A 21,838-nucleotide genomic window follows, 5' to 3' on the forward strand; every position below is an offset into this window, starting at 1 on the left:
CTCATCCCAACTCACCGCACAGGGTAACTCTTGTGGCGAAAATAGGAGGAGGAAGCTGTATTTAGATATATTTGCCACCTTGAATTAGTTATAAAAATAATAAAGGCAAGATTTAAAACCAACACCATCACTCTGCTAAACAAATAATTCCGTCAACACTATCAAACTATTTACTAAGTCTGCACTACTATTAATCTTCTCATCGTTCCCATCACCCATCTCCTTCCACTTATGACTGTATGACTATAACTTTGTTGCTTGTATCCTTACGATTTATATTGATATTGATTGTTTCCTGATTGCTTATTTGTACTCTATCATTAAGTGTGTTGTACTTTATGATTCTTGATGAACGTATCTTTTCTTTTATGTACACTGAGAGCATATGCACCAAGACAAATTCCTTGTGTGTCCAATCACACTTGGCCAATAAAAAATTCTATTCTATTCTATTCTAAAAAAAAACCTTTTAAAATATGAGCCTCCTGTACCTATAGCAATTACCTAAGCAAGCAAGTTAGAAAGCGGACTCGTCTGGAAACCAGCTGGTTCGAGGCCAGCTGCCTTCGCACAGTCGGACCTGAGTAGCGCTATCGCTGCCAAAGCTCATCTCTAAAAAATTCTTTCCCCTTCGTCTCCGAATCACGCTCACTTCCGGCCTCCGGGATTCCTCCAGTGGTGCCCCAATCTCACTTTCTTGGAAGGGCGACTCTACAGTCGCGTAAATCTACGGTCACCGAGCCTTGGCAAAGGGCGCCGCTTTCCTTACCCAAGGAGGAAGTGGAGTAGCGCAAGGCATGCCGGGATCGCGGAGGAGCAAGAAACCGTGGCTTGAAAAAGATCAGAAAGGCGGCTGGAGGAGGCGCCGCCATGGCTGTTCTCCTGGAGACCACGCTGGGAGACCTAGTGATTGATTTATACACGGAGGAGAGACCGAGAGGTAGTGGCATTGCAGCGGGTACCGCGTGGGACAAATGCCGGTCCAGAAACCTCTGGGCAGCTGCAGAGAAATTCCGATTTGGCGATACTTCTCCAGCAGGGGTTTGCCGCGCTTGGATAAGCTAGCACAACATTTGCGCATTGTGCAAAAACAAAAAAAAGGGGGGGGGATAGTTTTTGGGGGCGCCTCGGAATCTGCAGCAGCCCAAAATGCAGATGAATAGAATAGAATAGAATAGAATAGAATAGAATTTTTATTGGCCAAGTGTGATTGGACACACAAGGAATTTGTCTTGGTGCATATGCTCTCAGTGTACATAAAATGAAAGATACCTTTATCAAGTATTCTAAGGTACAACACTTAATGATAGTCATAGGGTACAAATAAGCAATCAGGAAGAGATTGGGAAGGCCCCAGAGATAGTGATGCGCTCGGGAGGTGGGGCTAGGTGATGGGGAGGTAGTTTGAAATTAATACTAGTTTTTTTCACATGGGATCCAAAGATCTCAGTCTTGTATGGTTTTTGTTTTTCCAGGACTGATTGCGCAAAAGATTTTTTAGATTTTTATTTTTTTTTAATCTTGGCGTGGCTTCATTTCTTTAAGAACTTTATACAGTATTGACTTTGAAGATTGTAAATGGCACCTGGGTTTTAACAGTATTTTATCTGAAATTTAATAAAAAACATTGGTTTGTGGGGGTGGGGGAACAACTACATACATTGAGTACGTGGGATTCTTCCTCTGTTGCTTTAAATGTGATTTATCAGTAAAACACAGCTAATTCTCGCTTTCCAGCATGGCTTTATGAACACGACTAATGGGGTTCTCAGTTTCTTTTCTGAGGTGCAAAGCAGAACTTTTTCTGCCCAATTTCCACTGAAACTCCTATTTGACTTTTATAGCAGCTTGATTCGGTGGTGAAATCCAATTTTTTTTACAGCCGGTTCTGTGGGCGTGGCTTGGTGGGCATGGTGTGGCTTGGTGGGTGTGGCAGGGGAAGAATACTGCAAAATCTCCATTCCCTCCCAACTCCTTGGGGAAGGATATTGCAAAATCTCCATTCCCACCCCAGTCTGGGAACAGCCAGAGGTGGTATTTGCCAGTTCTCCGAACTACTCAAAATTTCTGCTACCAGTTCTCTGAACTGCTCAAAATTTCTGCTACCGGTTCTCCAGAACCTGCTGGATTTCACCCCAACTTGCTGGGGATTGTTGCTGGGCATTGTTTATTAAATTTGCATGAAATAATAGCTTGCTTGTTTTATTAGCCAAAGGCCCTAGCCTGTTTCAGTTGTTTTATCTTTATTCCTTCTAGCTTGTCTAAATTTCCTGAAGCTTTGTAAGATCAAATACTACAATTATTGCCTTATACATAATGTACAGGTAAGCATATCTGATTTTTTCCAGTGCTTTTCCCTCATATATTAGACAATAATTTAATTGTGAGTCTTAGTGGATATAGAATTTAAATCTAAGAGATACATATGCTAAATGTCCTCTTCCTAATCATACATGCATGTTTATGTTTAAATTCCTTTCTTCAGTTGTAAAATAGAAATACCAGTATAGACTGCCTTATATAATTATTGGCACACAGAATATTCTTAATAACAGGATATTTTAAATGATGATAAATAATGTGTTCCACATTGTTTCAGAGAGATTTTATCATACAAACTGGAGACCCCCTGGGGACCGGTCGTGGAGGTGAATCCATATTTTGGTAAACATTGTTTAGTTTTGATTTACATAGTTGTCCATAAAACTTTTTGGATGCAACAATTTTACTATTACTTGCATAGGCATTCATTTAGATTACCTATTGGATAATTATAGTTGGATCAAGAATAAATCATAAACTTTGATAGTGAAAGTCTTCATGCAGTTGATCAATCACTTTGGTCAATATATGATGTAGGAAAAATTTAAAGTGCTGGTTTTAACCTAAAAAGCCTTAAATGGCTTGGTACCAAGGACAGCTTTTATTTAGAATGACTTAATATGAGCATCTAATATGAACATCTGAGGGAAAATAATTTAGTGGTTATTCATTTCCTTGAAGAGCTGTGTTGGTACATTGGTTAGAATGCAGTGTTGCAGGATAACTCATCGCTCACTGCCAGCAGTTCAGTCCTGTGACCGGCTCAAGGTTGACTCAACTTTCCATCCTTCTGAGGTCAGTAAAATGAGGACCCATATTGTTGGGGGCAATATGCTGACTCTGTAAACCTCTTAGAGAGGACTGAAAACCATTGTGAAGTATATAAGTCTAAATGCTATTGCTGTTGCTAAGTCTCAGGAATAAGGAATTGCCTCAATTATACAGTAGTCAGTGTTATGGAAGAATCTCTCTTTGGAAATTATATTTGCTCCAACACAGTTGACATTTCAGAAGCAACTTAAGATAGGTGTGTGTGTGTGTGTGTGTGTGTGTGTGAGTGTGTGTGTGCGTGAAGACAAACTAACAATGCAATTGTATGTGTATGGCATATTACTCTGGTTTTAGATTAATGCAGTATATTACCATGAAGATTTTTAAAGTTTTTTTGCGTACTATCAAGAGTCTTATGATTGGGGTGGATATGAAAAATAAACAAATATGTAGTCTCAGTTTTATAACTGATTCTGAAATTAAGTTAATCACGAATAGAACTGTCAACTTGTACATCTCCATGTATTGTGCTGAGATTTTTTTTTCTCTTTCACGTGGATAGTTTTTTAAAAATTACGCTATTTATTCTGATTGATAATTTGTTTATACATGTTTCAGCAAATTGTATGGTGATCAAGCTAGATTTTTTGAAGCAGAGAAAGTGCCAAGAATTAAACACAAGAAAAAGGGAACTGTGTCAATGGTAAACAATGGGAGTGATCAGCATGGATCTCAGGTATGTCCACAGATCTGGAAAAGTCATGTCAACATATTAGGACATATGGAAATTGAAAAGTACTACAGATCACAGATGTGACATTTAAAAATCTGAAAATGGGGAAAAAACTTACAGTAGAAAAAAATCTATGTTTCTTCTGCAGTACTAGCATACCAGATGCTTTCATATTTTAAGTGGCCAGTTACCAAACAAGATTGTTCATAAACATGGAATTAGGTGTAAAAACAATTTTGACTGATAGAGAAGGCATAATTGACCTCACTTAAAGCAAGAAATTTGGTCATCAGCTTTGAACCAGACCTAACATGATTCAGGTAGAATTCCATTCACTAGATTTTTCATAACTTTATTTCTATTCTTCTGCTTGATTTGCTCTGGAAAAATCTCCCAGTTTCTGAAACAAATTTAAACATTATGGAAGGAGAACTGAGAGAAAGAATTTGTTCTTCTGTCAGATGGACCACTCCTCCGCTATTCCACTATTGGGTGAAGTCTTTTGGTATCATCCAAACTGAACTTCAGTTTATTCAACCATTTCAATTACGTTGATGGTAGATTCGTCATAAGATGAAATTATTTTCTGGGTTTTTTGAAAACCTTAATAGAACGAGATCCCAACATAGTTGGCTATGACAAGTAAAATAACCTAGGCCTAGCACTTAATCTGGAGGAGCTCTAATAACACTCCTGTAGAGAACAATTAATCATCTGCTGTACTCTCAGAAATAATCTCCAAGAAAGACTGAAATCATCACAATATGAAACCTTCTTCAGTGCCTAAAATCACAGAACGTTTGTGATATCAGAAGATTTTCTGGTGAATGACACCAAAATCAGCTAATGTATCAATAGACTGAAATGGGTGGTTGAAGATTTTTATTAATTTGTCAACTCCAATTCATTATTTTTCTTGATTTTTTTTTTAAGTTTCTTATTACTACAGGAGAAAACTTAGATTATCTGAATGGTGTGCATACAGTGTTTGGTGAAGTAACAGAAGGCATGGATGTATTGATGAAAATTAATGAGTCCTTTGTCGACAAGGATTTTGTTCCATATCAAGACATCAGGTTTTACTATTTTACTTCTACACTTGATAAAAGCGCAGGATGTAAGCAAAATTCTGCTGGATTAAACAAAAACCAGCAAGTTGTGTCTATCAGAGACTTTTGAAACCCAAATCAAAAGTAGCTGTAGTTTTTCCGTACTGTTGTGCTATCACTTCTAAAGTTCTGGTTGATCTATTTGCTATGACTTCAAAACTCATTAAGTAAGTGTTGTCACCATTTGCTGTGGAAGTGAATTACATAAATGAATTATGTGCCACAAAGTAAAAGAGTTTCTTTAGTCTCCCCTAAAACTTACGCTGTCATAGTTTTCATGTATAACATTAGTTCTTAACTATATTTGATACTAGATGAGAACAATTATATGAACTAAATTTTATATAATTGGAAGGCAGTTGTTGGTATTGGAGGGCAATTGTTGAATCTCCTTTCAGCATAAACCAGATAAAGGCTTTCAGTTATGCATTTAATAGTTTTGAGTTTTATAATAACACATGTATCCTCTGTCAGTGTAAGACTTGAAAGAAAGTTTAACTTATCGATTTTGTTTTCAGATAAATGAGTTGTTGTGTAGGTGTTTTTTGAGGCAGCAGTGACTTAATATTCAAAATTATTGTGAAACGGAATCTTGAACTTACTCTTTAACTGAATATGTTTTTTATTTAGGATAAACCATACAGTGATCTTAGATGATCCATTTGATGATCCTTCCGGTTTGGCAATACCGGACCGTTCACCAGAACCTACAAAAGAACAATTGGATGTGAGTATTGCTTTTAACTATGAGTGCGGAGTAGATCAAGAAATATATTTATATTCTCCTAATGTACCTGCTGATTTTGCAGATGTATAGAACTTTGTGGTTATGTTCTCACAGAGACCCAGAGTCAAGTTTGACTTGAAAGAAAAACTTTAGTTTGGAGACATGTTGTTCAATAAAAGGAGCTATATTTTGAACCTGTATCCTTTTCACTGACAATAATATAAGTTCTTCAGTTTCATTAGCATTTTAGTTTCAGTTTCAAGATAGGAAAAACATCAATGGCAACAGTTGCAAATATTCTTTTCTAAGTATATACTTCTTTTGGGGGGAATATTTGACTGCACACCATTATGCCTGCAAAATAGCAAATAACATTAGAAGTATAATTCATGCACATGCCTGCTGAGAAGGCATATTTTTGTCTTTATTGACTGCTGATCTCTCCCCATTGTGTCTTCTGTGGGAAACCAGGTGTGCTAACCATTATCAAAGTATCAGTATCAGTGATGTACACAATTATGGTTCCCAAATTTTTTATGGCAATTATACAGGGGTGCACATTAATTTTATTTTTTAATTTATTTAATTTGTGTAGTTGCCCATCTCACCAACTCACTTGTTCACTCTGGGCGGTAAGCAAAATTATCACCTTATCATTGGGTGATAAGAAAGGGCAATAAGGAAGAATGAATGAAATTCTGTAACCGCATTCTGTAGAAGTGTAACCCAGGGGTGGGTTCTAAAGTGGAAGCCGGAAGTTTGGCTTCATTTACAAGCAGGCAGAAAACTCATTCAAGACAGGATACTTCACAATGGAAATCGCCCAAACCTTTTTAGAAACACAAAGCCCATATTGCACAAACCCCAAAACTTCAAAAACATTGAACCATATAAGAATTCCTCCTCTTATCCAATTTGTTGTTCAGCTGACTCAGAACGGAGCTTCTAGCCGCTCTGTCAATTTAAAACGACAACGTTTCCCCCCCCCTTCTTCTTTGCCAAGCGATCTCCTGGCTGAGAAGCAGCTGATCAATTTAAAGGGACAGTGTCTTGTTTGTTTTTTTCCTCTTCTTCAACAAGTGAGTCTTGATTTTTTCCTTCTAGCCGATCAGCTGGGAGTCGGGAGGCAGCAACAGATTGGGGGTGGGGCCAGGCAGAATTTTTACTACCGGTTCTCCAAACTACTCAAAATGTTTACTACCAGTTCTTGCGAACTAGGGAGAACCGGTAGCAACCCACTACTGGTGTAACCTCAATACAGGTAGTCCTTGATTAAAAATGTTATTGGATCTGGAATTTCCATTGCTAGGTGACGCAATTGTAATGTGTGATGTCACATGACTACATCATTTACTGACAGCAATCCCAGCATTTCCCATTGCTGTCATTAAGCAAGAATCATGAGTTCTTAGGCAAGCACCTCATTGCAATTTCCTGCCTGCTTCCACAAGCAAAGTTAGTGGAGAAGCTGGCAGAAACTTGCAAGTCCCAGGTGGCTCACAGGGACGCCAGTGGGCAGGTAAATGACCGCTGCAAGGTGTGGGAGTGCCAGTGCGGGATAAGCATGGTGAAGTTTCAGGTAGCTGCTGAAGGGTGTTATAAAAAGGATGACATATTCGTTCTAAATCGTATTAAGTATCTGTCTCTTTGTTTTTATATAAGACAGAGTGGGAGAATAGGTGCTGATGAAGAAATTGATGACTTCAAAGGAAGGTCTACCGATGAAGTGGAAGAAATTCTGGCAGAGAAAGAAGCAAAAACACAGGCTATTCTCTTGGAAATGGTAAAAACAGTGTACCTGATCTGATTGTTAAGCTGTAGATATGCAGATGCTTAGTTTTATATAAATAGAAATGATACCACATACCAAATGATTGCCACATTAAATCTGGTACGCTCTGTCTTCTTTGGCAAAAAAAGGTGAATGGATTTTGCCTTCTTCACAAGTTATTTCAGTTATAGCTCAGAAGCATATTGTGTTTAAGAAAACTATCATTTTTTTAAGCATCTCATCAGAGAGAAGACATTGAACTGAAAAGTCTGCCTTTTCCATTCTTAAGGCTTCAGAATAAGCTTAAGTAGCATAGTCACATTGCACACACGCTCACCATCCTAAAATGCAGCTGTTTCAATATGTGTATCCGTAAGTGTAAATTGTAGGAGTGTTGGAATAACATAATCTGTCTTGCTTTGTTCCTCAGGTTGGAGACTTACCTGATGCAGATATCAAGCCACCTGAAAATGTTCTTTTTGTCTGCAAACTTAATCCTGTGACAACCGATGAAGACCTTGAAATCATATTTTCCCGATTTGGTCTGATAAAAAGGTAAGTGTTCAACCTTTGCAAAGACTACCTTTATAAAAAGTGCAAAACGTAGTTCTTGCTAATGAAAAACGCACAAGGAGCATTTTTTTAGTCACAGTGGCCTAGCAAGAGACTTTATATAGATATTAATTAGGGCCTTTTATTGATAGAAATACTTTTCAGACCTTTGGTGACTGCCTAAACTGAAAGTGGTTTTTCCTAAGGGAATTTCACAAAGTTCTCTTCAGCAGACTTTAAAAAGATGAAAACAATAGAGGAAGTTCAGCAGGGGAACTGTTTTCGATTTAAAAACAAAATATATTTATGTGTGTCTTAGGGAAAGGATTTTGAGTCTTCGACTCATAGTACAGGTCGTCCTCAACTTACAACCACAATTGAGCCCAAAATTTATGTTGTTAAGTGAGAAATTTGTTAAGTGAGTTTGTCCCGTTTTATGACTTTCCTTGCTACATTTGTTAAGCGAATCACTGCACTTGTTAAATTAGTAATCTGGTTCCCCATTGACTTTGCTTGTCAGAAGGTTACAAAAGGGGATCACATGACTCCAGGACTCTGCAACTGTCATAAATGTGAGTCAGTTGTCATGGATCTGAATTTTGATCACATGATCACAGGGAATGCTGCAACGGTCATAAATTTGAAAAATGCTCATGTCACTCTTTTCAGTATTGTTGTAACTTTGAACAGTCACTAAACAAAACGGTTGTAAGTTGAGGACTACCTCTGTTATGTACCAGGAAAGAGACAGGTCTTTGCTAAACGAAAAGCTGTGAATTATCAAATATGGTTGCTTGAATCTTTTGTCTGAGAACTTACAATGCCATTTATTAAGTTTTAGAAAAACAATTACTATAGAGTGTTCCAGCACTTTTTCCTTCTGTATTGTAATATATTGTAATATATGTATGTCTGTTCTCTTTAGTTTTTTTACATGGCTTTTCTGTATCTTAAGTCAATGTTATGCTAGAAAGTGCAATTCTCTAATTCATTGTGAGGGCTAACCTGAACGTACTTTTAAAGCTTATTGTAATATTTAGTATGTTGAAGCTGAACATAGTGATCCTTACTGATCCCATTAACTACATTAGAATTTGGCCCAACCCTGAAACTCATCCATGGATCTAAAGGTAGCTGTATAGGGTAGAAAGTGAAAAACACGACTTCTGCCTGTAGTTCTATTAAAATCACATATTCTTGTCATCCATACTGCAACTTCTGATACCATAGTGGCTTATGAGGACTTCCAAAAATGACTGCTGTGCAAGCTGTGGGATGAGTTCCACGGCTTATTTAAAAAATGTATTATCATTGCTTGTCATATGTTAACCGTATCTGTATGGTTTCCTGAACAAAATGTGTTGGTTTTTCAGTTGTGAAGTGATTCGAGATTGGAAAACTGGTGAATCTCTCTGCTATGCCTTCATTGAGTTTGAGAAGGTATGTGACCATATATATGTACATGGTGTTTAGCTGTACAGTTTAACAATATAAATAGTATTGTTACCAAACTGAATGCTTTATATACAACTTTATTAAAAAAAAATAGTTAACCTTCAGAATGTTATATGCTGGGTCCCATATTTGGGTACATCAGGTTGCCCTGATAAAAAACATTTATTCAGAACATCTCAGTTCCAAGCATATTAAAAGACAGAGGGAAGGACTTCAGAGGGAACCAGCCCCACAACTGGGTGCTCCTCTTTGAATCTCAAGGGAGATATAGACATTTTCGGAAAGCCAGGAGACTGGGACCCCCACCTCTCTTCTGTGGGCAGAATGTTCCAAAGGACATGGGGCAACTTCTCATTAACTGTTAATTAATCCCATAGACCAAGTTCACATAACATGCTAGTTTAAAATGTAGACTAGTTTGCGGCTCAGTCTGTCATATGAACACAGCCACAGACTGGTACCCTGAAGAAGCAATTGTGATTCCATTTTTGTAAGACCTTGTAAAATACTGAAACTCCTAGTGCCTTCTATATTAGTCAAATTCTACTTAACGATAAGGCATTGGTATTGTGCATTCTAAGCTGACTCTGCAAGGAAGGCAGCATTAATTCAGTCAGAATTTTTCATAGTAATAATTACTTTTTCCACTTCTATGATGGCATCAAAGAGTAGTTACACATTTTGTAAATTTAATTATATTTTTTCTTGAAACATATACCAGGAAGAAGATTGCGAGAAAGCTTACTTTAAGATGGACAATGTCTTAATAGATGACAGGCGAATACATGTTGATTTTAGCCAATCTGTTGCAAAGGTTAAATGGAAAGGAAAAGGTAACAAGATGTATAAATGATTTCTATTAATTTTCCCCATTGTAAATTCCTTTTAGACATTATCAAATCTGTTTTGGGAGGGATACAGAAATTTGTTTTCAGTGAAACTAGTTTGTCAGATATAGATTTGTTGATCAATTAGGCATTTATAAAAGTGCATATTCTGTTTTTCAATTTTGTAATTATACAGATGGAAAATGCTAAGTTTGCTTAATAAATGCCTGTGGGAATGGTGAGGTTTGACTGGCTTTATCAGTGTTAAGAGGATTAATGCTGTAGCTGGTAGATTGAAAGGGAGTAGCTCAAACTATTTGAATGTGATCAAAATGTGTATGTACCCATTAGAATTGGCATCATTGAGAAGGCTTTCCTTTGTGAGCCGTACTATTTTTAATCTGATTATAAGAAAGGTTAGCACAAAGCAGCATAAAGTATTTGTTTAGATTTCTGCAGGGGATCTCGTGATAGGCACTTCCCAGAGGCCTTAACTGTTTCTGAAACATTTCTGTTTGGAGCCCATTTCATTAACATCTCCCTAAATCAGTTTATTTGGCATAGCAATAGTTAACAGCTATTTCCATACCGCCCTGTATTCAAAATTAATGTCAGCTTATTTCTCTTTTTATAAACAGGTGGAAAATATACCAAGGATGATTTCAAAGAATATGAAAAAGATCACAGCAAAACTTCTAAATTAAGCCTGAAGGAGAAAGCAAAAACCAAGCAAGAGTATCCTGAACAATTATATTATTGTATGAAATATCATAGTTGTTAAAAGCAGTGTCATACTGATAAATTGTGTGTTGATAGACTAATTTATTGACTTTCCAGTCCAGTGCTGAGAGGGTGTGGCTGGTCCAAAATTACTCAACTGGCTTCAGTGCCTAAGGAAGGACTAGAACTCAAGTCTCCTCCCTGCTTCTAGTCCAGTACCTTAACCACTACACCACTCTGGTATTCAACTAAGTAGAAGAATAAGTAGAACATTAACATATCTAACATGAATGCAGAGCTGATGGAATATGCTTTTTCTTTATACACCAATATTAAAGTATTTGTAGAGATTGGTAACTCTCTCTAGATCTAATATGCTGAATATTATATTAATGGATAGGTTTACATTCACATATCTAATTTCAAACCTTATTTTCTTAGGGCTGTCATGTAAACTCTCTTATATAACTTTCATACATGTAATATTTAGTGAAGAGCCAAGTTGGATTTAGGAAATCAAGAGTTCACTGGCAAGTACTTCTTTTAAGTGTCTCTGAAAAACTTCAATTAAATGCCTGTTGAGGCTTCATGATAATTTCGTTATATAGGAAATAAGCAGTGACCAATTGTAACCAGAATTAGTGTTTTAACAGTTGTAAAAAAATGTTTCCATATGGTGAATGTATCTGCTATAGATTCTCCTAGTTACATTTCACTTTCTCATGAATTTGGGAGATTGTGTATTAAGTGTCACTCTCAGTTCCATCTTTCAAAGACCTAATGTTGCTTATATGGTCAGTTTTGCTTTGCATTCTGGCTGGAACCTACAGGAAAATGGATAATTAAAGCTGTGAAGTGGAGGGCTGCCATCATTTTACCATGCAGACATCTCTCAGCAACTACCAAGTTGTGTCTCATAATAGTTACAAAACAGAAAATCTGGGATTAATTCTGATGGCCACACATAAGAACTGGATGACTTAAAAAAAATTCCGTTCAAAATTGTGTGTATTTCAAAGCCTGGCAAAATTATTGCAAAGAAATGCTGAAAGGGATGTTTTGCTAGTGGATTTGTTTATATCTGAAGGGTGCTGCCAAATTATTTCCTTGCACTTCACTGGCCAACCAGCTCAAATACGGTGTCTATATTTATGGATTTTCTCTCCCTCTTAGCTCCCTCTGGCAGTACTATTGGTCACGCTTTCCTTAACTGACATCCGTAGCTCCAGATATGATCTTGTGCTGGAGAATGAAGAGGAGGAAGCCAAAACCAGCCACAGGCATTCTGATAAAAAGAGGAAACATTACCATTCAGACGACACTGATGAGGATGAGAAGAGGAGCAAAAAATCCAAGGTATTGAATGTTTGTCATTTTAATGGAATGATATTTTTAAGTGGTTCATTCCTGTGAAAAGAAAGCAGGCCTTGTGTTTTCCCTGCCTTTAAGGATGTTCATTCCTTTGTATCCTACTTCAGTATTGTCCTATTTGCTGTGTTAACATGGATGAAGCATTTACTCCCTACTTTCCCATTTTCAAATACAGAGCTTGCTCATTGTTAACCACTTCTTTTGGCTTCTGCACTCTCCTGGAAATCCCCTTAGCTCTGCAGAACTTTATAGAAAAACTGAATTAAATATGACCTCACCAAAAGACAGGAAATACAACTTTGCCAATAGGCAGGGGGGAAAAAAACCTTCTTCTTAGCTAAGAATCTCACACAAGTGACCTTTTGAAAAAGTAGTTGTGATCTGTTAGCTTCTGTGTGTGGTTTTTTTATGATGCAGGAAAATGTTCTTAGTTACTATCAAAAATTAATCTCATCCCCTTCTTCCCCCTCCACCCCCCCCACCTTGTGACAGCAAGGAAACGATTAGAGATTCTTATTGTTGCTTAGCTGCTCTGTAGTGTTGCAAACACAAATTCAGGGCAGATGTTTGCAATGCAGGAATGGCACAGCTGTTAAATGAAGACTGCAATGTAAAAGAAACTTTTACTGAGCTAATTAACTTATTTATATGAATGAAAGGAGAATAAAGGGAGGAGCCATCTCCCACGTCCTTTCTTTTCCATATTCTTAGAACAAACCACTTACTGTTGTAGCCTCACTTTTTTGCATTGCTGTCTTCTCTTCACCAGATTCACTGCTAAATCTTAAAGTTATTTGCCTGTTGTAATACACCTTGCATGATCTGTTCCCTTAATACGCCCAATTTCTTTCTCTGTCCTGCCATTTCATGCACTGTTCCTGATACTGGCTTAAATTAGTTACCTTGCTATCTTCTTATTTATTCATTTGCAAATAAGAAGAAACCTTTGACTATCTCCAACATAGTTTCATCAGAAATCTGTTTTTGGCTATGAAATATTCCCTGGGCATTCTAAATAATTCATCGAATGTCAGGCTTTTCAGAACTGTTTTTTCTGGTTATGATCTACTCTCTCTTTACCCTTGAGTGTGCCCTTTTCATTCAGTCCAGTGTTTCTAGTTGTTTATTTGGGCATTTCTGCTTGGATGTCTTTTTTTTAACCTGAAATTTGATTTTCCTTCGGATAGCAAATAGTCTTTTCCTGATAAATTGTAAAATGCAAACTACTTGAAACCAGAACCTGTTGACTTAATATTGTTCTAAAGTGCTGTCTATTTATTTATTTATTTATATTTATTTATTATTTAAATTTGTATACCGCCCTTCTCCCGAAGGACTCAGGGCGGTTCACAGCCAAGTAAAAATACACAATACACTATAAATACAATTAAAATACAATTAAAAACTTATTAAATTGGCCAATTAAAATTTGGAGATAAAACCCATTAAAACCCATAACTTAAAAACTAACCCAGTCCAGCGAGATAAATAAGTAAGTTTTAAGCTCATGCGAAAGGTTCGAGGTCCGGAAGTTGACGAAGTCCTGGGGAGTTCGCTCCAGAGGGCGGAGCCCCACAGAGAAGGCCCTTCCCTGGGTGTCGCCAGACGACACTGTCGCTACCGACGGCACCCTGAGGAGTCCCTCTGTGAGAGCGCACGGTCGGTGAGAGGTATTCGGTAGCAGCAGGCGGTCCCGTAAGTAACCCGGCCCTATGCCATGGAGCGCTTTAAAGACGCTCACCAACACCTTGAAGCGCACCCGAAGGCCACAGGTAGCCAGTGCAGCCTGCGCAGGATAGGTGTCACTCGGGAGCCACGAGGGCTCCTCTATCACCAGCAGCTGCATTCTGGACTAACTGCAGCCTCCGGATGCCCTTCAAGGGGAGCCCCATGTAGAGAGCATTGCAGTAGTCCAGACGAGACGTCACAAGGGCGTGAGTGACTGTGCACAAGGCATCCCGGTCTAGAAAGGGGCGCAACTGGCGCACCAGGCCAACCTGGTGGATAGCTCTCCTGGAGACGGCCGACAAATGGTCCTCAAAAGACAGCCGTGCACCCAAGAGAACGCCCAAATTGCGCACCCTCTCCATCGGGGCCAATGACTCGCTCCCGACAGTCAGCCACGGACTCAGCTGACTGTACCGGGATGCCGGCATCCACAGCCACTCCGTCTTGGAGGGATTGAGCTTGAGCCTGTTTCTCCCCATCCAGACCCGTACGGCTTCCAAACACCGGGGCAGCACTTCGATAGCTTCATTGGGGTGGCCCGGTGTGGAAAAGTACAGCTGGGTGTCATCAGCGTACAGCTGGTACCTCACACCGAAGCCACTGATGATCTCACCCAGCGGCTTCATATAGATGTTGAACAGAAGGGGCGAGAGAATCGACCCCTGCGGCACCCCACAAGTGAGGCGCCGTGGAGTCGACCTCTGCCCCCCCGTCAACACCGTCTGCGACCGGTCGGAGAGATAGGAGGAGAACCACCGATAAACGGTGCCTCCCACTCCCAATCCCTCCAACCGGCGCAGCAGGATACCATGGTCGATGGTATCAAAAGCCGCTGAGAGGTCTAATAGGACCAGGGCAGAGGAATAACCCCTATCCCTGGCCCTCCAGAGATCATCCACCAACGCGACCAAAGCCGTCTCAGTGCTGTAACCGGGTCGGAAGCCGGACTGGAACGGGTCCAGATAGACAGTTTCCTCCAGGTGCAGGGGAAACTGATATGCCACCATACTCTCTACTACCTTCTAAAAACATCAATAAATTGAAATACTTTTCATAGTGAAAGAAAAGGCTATTTTTTAAAAAAATGTCTTATACTAAATAGGCATGAGTAAATGAGTCTCCTTTTGTAGACTGAAATGATGGGTTCCAACCTTTAGAGTAGCTATAATTTAAGAGAAAATTGGCATAAATATATTACAGATGGTATATAAAATCTCTGTTAATGAGGAGCAGTGCGGTGGCCTGGAGGTGAAGACATTTACCTCACACTCTAGAGGTTGGGAGTTCAATCCTAGGCAGCGACAGACGTTTCTCTATCAAGATAAATACTTGCTGTGAACTCCATGTAGGCATCAGGAAGGCCATCCAGCCAGTAAATGCTCAGCTCCATTCAGTTGCCCTGACAAAAGGGATTACAGGATCATCAAAAGAAATAACTAACTGTTAATAATCACAAAAATAGGTAAATCATACAACAAAAAAGTGCTGGAATATTTTATTGTATGTGATTGTTATGGGAAAAAACCCTGAAGTACTAGAAAGAAAGAAATAATCTCAAAAACAAAGTTTGAATTGAAACCTCGGGTTTTGTTTTGTTTTTTGTTTTGTTTTGCTAGGAATTATTCCAGAACATATTTTTTAAAAATTACAATTTATTAAGATGTGCGCTGTTGGCCATGACAACAAATCTGATTCAACACTGAAAAATAAAGAGACATTTGCTAATGATAACAGATTGGGAAAAACATTTGAGGAAATACACAGCAAAAAAAGAAAAAAGAAACACTATTCTTGCAGGTCATTAGAGCTGCTGCATGAGGGGCTGTAAAGTTAAATCAGCAAGAGAAAAGCTTAGCTGAAAATCAGATTAGATACCAGTCCCAAGTAGTGTTGTAACCGCAGGTCATTAAACCATGTGATTCACAAACAGCATTCGTTAAACTGTTTTATAAACAGCCTTTGCAACTTTTTGTTTTACTGTGTGTACGTTTGTAAGCTTGGGGAGATTTATTTTCAAATGTGCAATATCGTGTTTTAACAATTTTGTGTAGGATGTTTTGTCAGAGTACATTCATGAACTGGAATAGGACATAACAACAAGGTCAGCAATGGGGCCTGTTTGCTGCTTCAGACAGCAAGGAGCCTGGGCGTGGCTTAACTGTTCTGTATATAAGCTTGAGGACACTAGCTTCCCGTCCTCCATTTTGCCTTCTCTGTTTTGTGCTGTGTTTGTACTTGCTATTTCTCTTCTCTACAACGTGGAAAAACTACAAGGGTATTGTATGCCTTATGTGCTGTTATGTATATAAAGACATTTGAATCCTGCTTAATAGTCTGCTTGTGTGTGCTGCAACAAACTCTGACATGTTTCCCACTTAATAGTATGGTCAATAGTTTCAATCACTTGTGAAATATGGGAACATAGAAATATACACACAAAGACACATCTTTGTCTTCATGTCCTTCTTATCCTAACAGAATCTAGTTTGTAAATAAAAGTGAAATCTCTGATATTGGCCAAGAAAAATAAAGTGTAATAACACTCTATAACAGCTTAAATTACCTTAGTTGGTTCCTTCTAAATTTCATAGATAAATCCCATTCATACAGGAGGATGTTCTTTTCCTTTCCTTCCTTCTTTCTTCCTTCTCTATGCCTTCATCTTCTCGAGGAAAGATAGGGTGGGAGGGAACATACAATAGCATGTTCCACCCATGAAAAAAGGAACCCCCCACAGAGTTATTATGTTTGTTTCCAGAGCATATAGCAATAGCACTTAGACTTGTATACTGCTTTGTAGTGCTTTACAGCCCTCTCTAAGCTGTTTACAGAGTCAGCCTACTGCCCCCAACAATCTGGGTCCTCATTTTACCCACTTCGGAAGGATGGAAGGCTGAGTCAACCTTGAGCCTGGTGGGATTTGAACTGCCAAATTGCAGTCAGCCAGCAGTCAGCAAAAGTAGCCTACAGTACTGCACTCCAACCACTGTGCCACTGGAGCTCATATAACATCATTTTATGACATGTCAAGGTTCAAATCTAATTATTATTTTTAAGTAATTATAGATTTACTGATCTCAGTAGCATCCCTAGGGGAAAAGAACTTTCTTTCCAGATATCTTGGATTATAGTTTTTGCCACCCATGTCAGTATGGCGAGTGGCCAGGAATTATAGATGTTCTAGTGTTCTAGTCCATAATAAATGCAGTGGCCTTTCACCTTCACCTCCTGCTATGACCAGAAGGCCCCTCATAGTTAATTTTCTCTGGAGGTACTCAAAGAGGTCTGCAATGGGCTCCAGAATTGACAATCACTGCCTTAATTTGGTAACATAGAGACAGATTGTTAGGTTTAAGTCAGCAATCATAAATTAGGTATATTGACTAATGCTGTATTTTAAATCATGAAACACAGAAATTTCTCATTTTTTTATTTATATTTCCTATCTTTTTAATAAAATAAATTGAAATTATCCCAAGTTATGTAAACTGAATTGTAATAGAAAATAAAGGAGCTTAAAATGTTATTTTAATATTTGGGGAAAAATGTTTTATGAGCTTCAAATCACAAATTTAAAAAGAACATTTATTTTTGTACCTATGTAGGATAGATTATTTTGTTCTTCTCAGAAGTTTCCTTTAAAGGTCTAGCTAGCATCATTTACTTATAATTAATCGTTGCTATTCATTCTGTAGGACTAGCATGAAAATCAGCAGGCAGACTTTGAAAAAATGTTACCATAGAGCTCTACCTTCTCCTCTCCTCCACTCTTCGTCAATGCAATAACTGTGTTTGCCTCCTCCTTCTCTCAGGAGCCCAGCCGAAGGCACAAAGAAGAATTTGATAGGGAGAAAAGAAAAAGTGACAAGCGAGAGAGATGTCGGAGCCATTCTCGGGAGAGAGAAAGCCATCACAAAAAGCCTAAAGACAAGCATTCCGAGGAAGCCTGGGAAAGAGACCATTATGAAGAGAAAAAGTCAAGCAGGAACCCCAAAAAGTCCAAAGATAAGGAAAAGTCCAAATATAAATAAGGGCTGATTGATGTAAATTGTAAAGCAACTGTTTCTTAGCATTTATCTGCCTTAGAAACTGCCAATGTCTTCCCTTCCCTTCCAGAAGGTCTTCAAGCTCCATCTGATTTTGCCTCATAAGAGTTCTGTGGGAGGAGATCTTCATCGGATGGATTCTTCTTCTGTTATTTTTGTTGCCTTTGAAAACTGCAGGTTGCAGAGATTAGAGAAATTCATGCTACAGTACAGTAACAAGGAACCTGCAGCATTCACGTTATTACTAATAGGAGTCTGCTGCTGTTACTGCCAGAAAGGAATTCCAAATCACTTTTGAATTCCAAAAGGAACATGGAGGACTTTATTCCAGACTGGATGAATTTACTTCCCTTTTTCTCATAGGAAACTGTTAATGAGTGAAAAAGCTTGTACAGTTACATGAATGAGGAAGATCTATTTTTATTGCCAGTTGAGGCTTCCCTGTTGTATTTATACAAATAGATAGTATTGAAGTTTTATATATAAAAATATGGAAATATATACCAGTACAATACACAGTCCATCATTGGTACTAGCCCATGCAGTTGGTACTTCTAAGAATTCATTGCATTGAAGTGGCTCCAAATACCTGTTGTTTCAGAGAGAAAAATGGGAAGCCTCACTTTGCACTGTAGCAGTGTACAATATTGCCACAAAAGAGCGACTATCCACATTTTGTACTAACTGCAATATCTCCATGCAAATCTTTGGTTTCACTTCCATTTTAATATAGCAACGTTAATCTATTTCAGCGAATATATCAGTAAGTCTATGTCAGTTAGGAAGCTGTAGCAAATCCTGTGGGTTTTGTATTCAGATTCAGTTTTTTAAAATGTAGCTTTGTTTGGTAATGTAAAATTGTACATTCTTAATTAAAAAAAAGCTGTCAGTCCCCATATATGTATGTGGTGGGTTTTGTTTTTCCCTTTTGACTGGATTCATTTTATGAAAGCAAATGATAATATTCAAATAAAACAAACAAAATGTTAAAAAGTTACGGTATTTGTGTAGTTACTTACCAAGCACATCTAAATTACATTAAAGTAACCAAAATATCTTTACAACCCCCAAGACATGTCACAATTTTTGAGCATCCCTAATGTTTGGAAATTAAAAGTTGAAAAATTTGGCAAGCCCTAAATGCCAATGAGAAAGAAATAATAATAATAATAATAATAATAATAATAATAATAATAATAATAATAATAATAATAATAATAATAATAATAATAATAATAATTTATTTGTATACCGCCTTCTCCCAAGGACTCAGGGCGTGAACAGGCAGGTAAAATACAAATATACACAATAGTTAAAACAACCCTTAAAAAACTGATTTAAATTAGCCCAAGTATTAAAATAACTTACACCCCCATAAAATTACAAAAATTTAAAAACCCATCGAATTCAATTAAAATCTAAAGATAAAAATCAAGCTAGTCCAGCCATACGAAATAAATAGGTTTTAAGTTCGCGGCGAAAGGTCCTAAGGTCAGGTAGTAGTCGAAGTCCGAGGGGAAGTTCGTTCCACAGGGTCGGAGCCCCCACAGAGAAGGCCCTCCCCCTGGGGGCCGCCAGTCGACACTGTTTGGCTGACGGCACCCTGAGGAGTCCCTCTCTGTGGGAACGTACCGGACGATGGGAGATAGAGGCCGGCAGTAGACGGTCCCGTAGATAGCCCAGTCCTAAGCCATGGAGCGCTTTAAAGGTGGTAACCAATACCTTGAAGCGCACCCGGAAAACAACAGGTAGCCAGTGCAGTCTGCGCAGGATAGGTGTTACGTGGGAGCTCCGAACCGCTCCCTCAATAACCCGCGCAGCCGCATTCTGAACTAGCTGAAGTCTCCGGGTGCTCTTCAAGGGGAGCCCCATGTAGAGAGCATTGCAGTAGTCCAGGCGAGAGGTCACGAGAGCATGAGTGACCGTGCATAAGGCATCCCGGTCCAGGAAGGGACGCAACTGGCAGATCAGGCGAACCTGATAAAAAGCTCTCCTGGAGACGGTCGCCAAATGATCTTCAAAGGACAACCGACCATCCAGGAGCACGCCCAAGTTGCGTACCTTCTCCATCGGGGCCAATGACTCACCCCCGACAGACAGCCGCATCTGCAGCTGACTGTACCGAGGTGCCAGCATCCACAGCCACTCCGTCTTGGAGGGATTAAGTTTGAGCCTATTCCTCCCCATCCAGACCTGTACGGCTTCCAAACACCGGGACAGCACTTCGACAGCTTCACTGGGGTGGCCCGGGATGGAAAAGTACAGCTGGGTGTCATCAGTGTACAGTTGATATCTCACCCCAAAGCCACTGATGATCTCACCCAGCGGCTTCATATAGATGTTGAACAGGAGGGGTGAGAGAATCGACCCCTGCGGCACCCCACACATGAGGCACCTTGGAGTCGATCTCTGCCCCCCTGTCAACACCGTCTGCGTCCGGTCAGAGAGGTAGGAGGAGAACCACCGATAAACGGTGCCTCCCACTCCTAACCCCTCCAACCGGCGCAGCAGGATACCATGGTCGATGGTATCAAAAGCCGCTGAGAGGTCTAATAGGACCAGGGCAGAGGAGTAACCCTTATCCCTGGCCCTCCAGAGATCATCCACCAGTGCGACCAAAGCTGTCTCCGTACTGTATCCGGGCCGGAAGCCGGACTGGAACGGGTCTAGATAGACAGCTTCATCCAGGTACTGGGGTAGCTGACATGCCACCACACTCTCTACAACCTTCGCCGTGAAGCGAAGATTGGAGACTGGCCGGTAATTCCCTAAAACAGCTGGGTCCAGGGAAGGCTTCTTGAGGAGGGGTCTCACCACCGCCTCTTTCAAGGCAGCGGGAAAGACCCCCTCCCGCAAAGAAGCATTTGCAATCCCCTGGAGCCAGCCTCGTGTCACCTCCTGAGTAGCCAGTACTAACCAGGAGGGGCACGGATCCAGTAAACATGTGGTGGCATTCAGCCTACCCAGCAACCTGTCCATGTCCTCGGGAGTCACAGGATCAAAATCATCCCAAACCACCTCAACAAGACGGGTCTCGGAACCCTCGCCTGGATCTACCCAATTTTGATCCAATCCGTCCCGAAGCTGAACGATTTTATCGTATAGATAATGGTTAAACTCCTCGGCACGCCCTTGTAGGGGGTCCTCCCACCCCTCCTGTTGGAGGAGAGAGCGGGTCACCCGAAACAGGACGTCCGGGCGGTTATCTGCCGATGCAATGAGGGAGGAAACGTAGAAACGCTTCGCATCCCTCAGTGCCACTAGGTAGGTCCTGCTATAGGACCTAACTAGTGTCCGGTCAGCCTCAGAACGGCTGGATCTCCAGACACTCTCTAGGCGTCTTCTCCGGCGTTTCATCTCCCTCAGCTCCTCGGAGAACCAAGGAGCTGGTTGAGACCGACGCCGGGTCAGAGGCCGCAAAGGCACGACACGGTCCAAAGCTCCAGCCGCGGCCTGTTCCCAGGCCGCAACTAGTTCTTCAGTCGTGTCGTGGGCCAGGTGCTCGGGAAATGGCCCAAGCTCCGTCAGGAACCTCTCCGGGTCCATCAGGCGCCTGGGACGGAACCAACGCATTGGTTCCATCTCCCTGCGGTGGTGGGTAGTGGTCAGAAAGTCTAGGCGAAGGAGAAAATGATCTGACCATGACAAAGGTTCGACAACTAAATCATTTAAAATCAGATCATTCAACCACTGGCCAGAGATGAAA

General features: G+C 39.9%; 1 protein-coding gene across 1 annotated transcript; it reads left to right on the top strand.

Moving 5' to 3' along the window:
- Positions 1-795: 795 nt before the first annotated feature.
- Positions 796-19,137, top strand: PPIL4 (peptidylprolyl isomerase like 4). The gene is made up of 13 exons (XM_058169871.1): positions 796-940; positions 2,257-2,324; positions 2,600-2,664; positions 3,712-3,829; positions 4,760-4,902; positions 5,566-5,662; positions 7,329-7,445; positions 7,864-7,988; positions 9,359-9,425; positions 10,162-10,273; positions 10,906-11,002; positions 12,211-12,343; positions 17,899-19,137. Exons 1-13 carry the CDS (start codon positions 871-873, stop codon positions 18,115-18,117), a joined length of 1,431 nt encoding a protein of 476 aa, XP_058025854.1. The 5' UTR covers positions 796-870; the 3' UTR covers positions 18,118-19,137.
- Positions 19,138-21,838: the final 2,701 nt, after the last annotated feature.

This window comes from Ahaetulla prasina, chromosome 1, assembly GCF_028640845.1.
Source record: "Ahaetulla prasina isolate Xishuangbanna chromosome 1, ASM2864084v1, whole genome shotgun sequence".
Classification (NCBI taxonomy): Eukaryota; Metazoa; Chordata; class Lepidosauria; order Squamata; family Colubridae; genus Ahaetulla; species Ahaetulla prasina.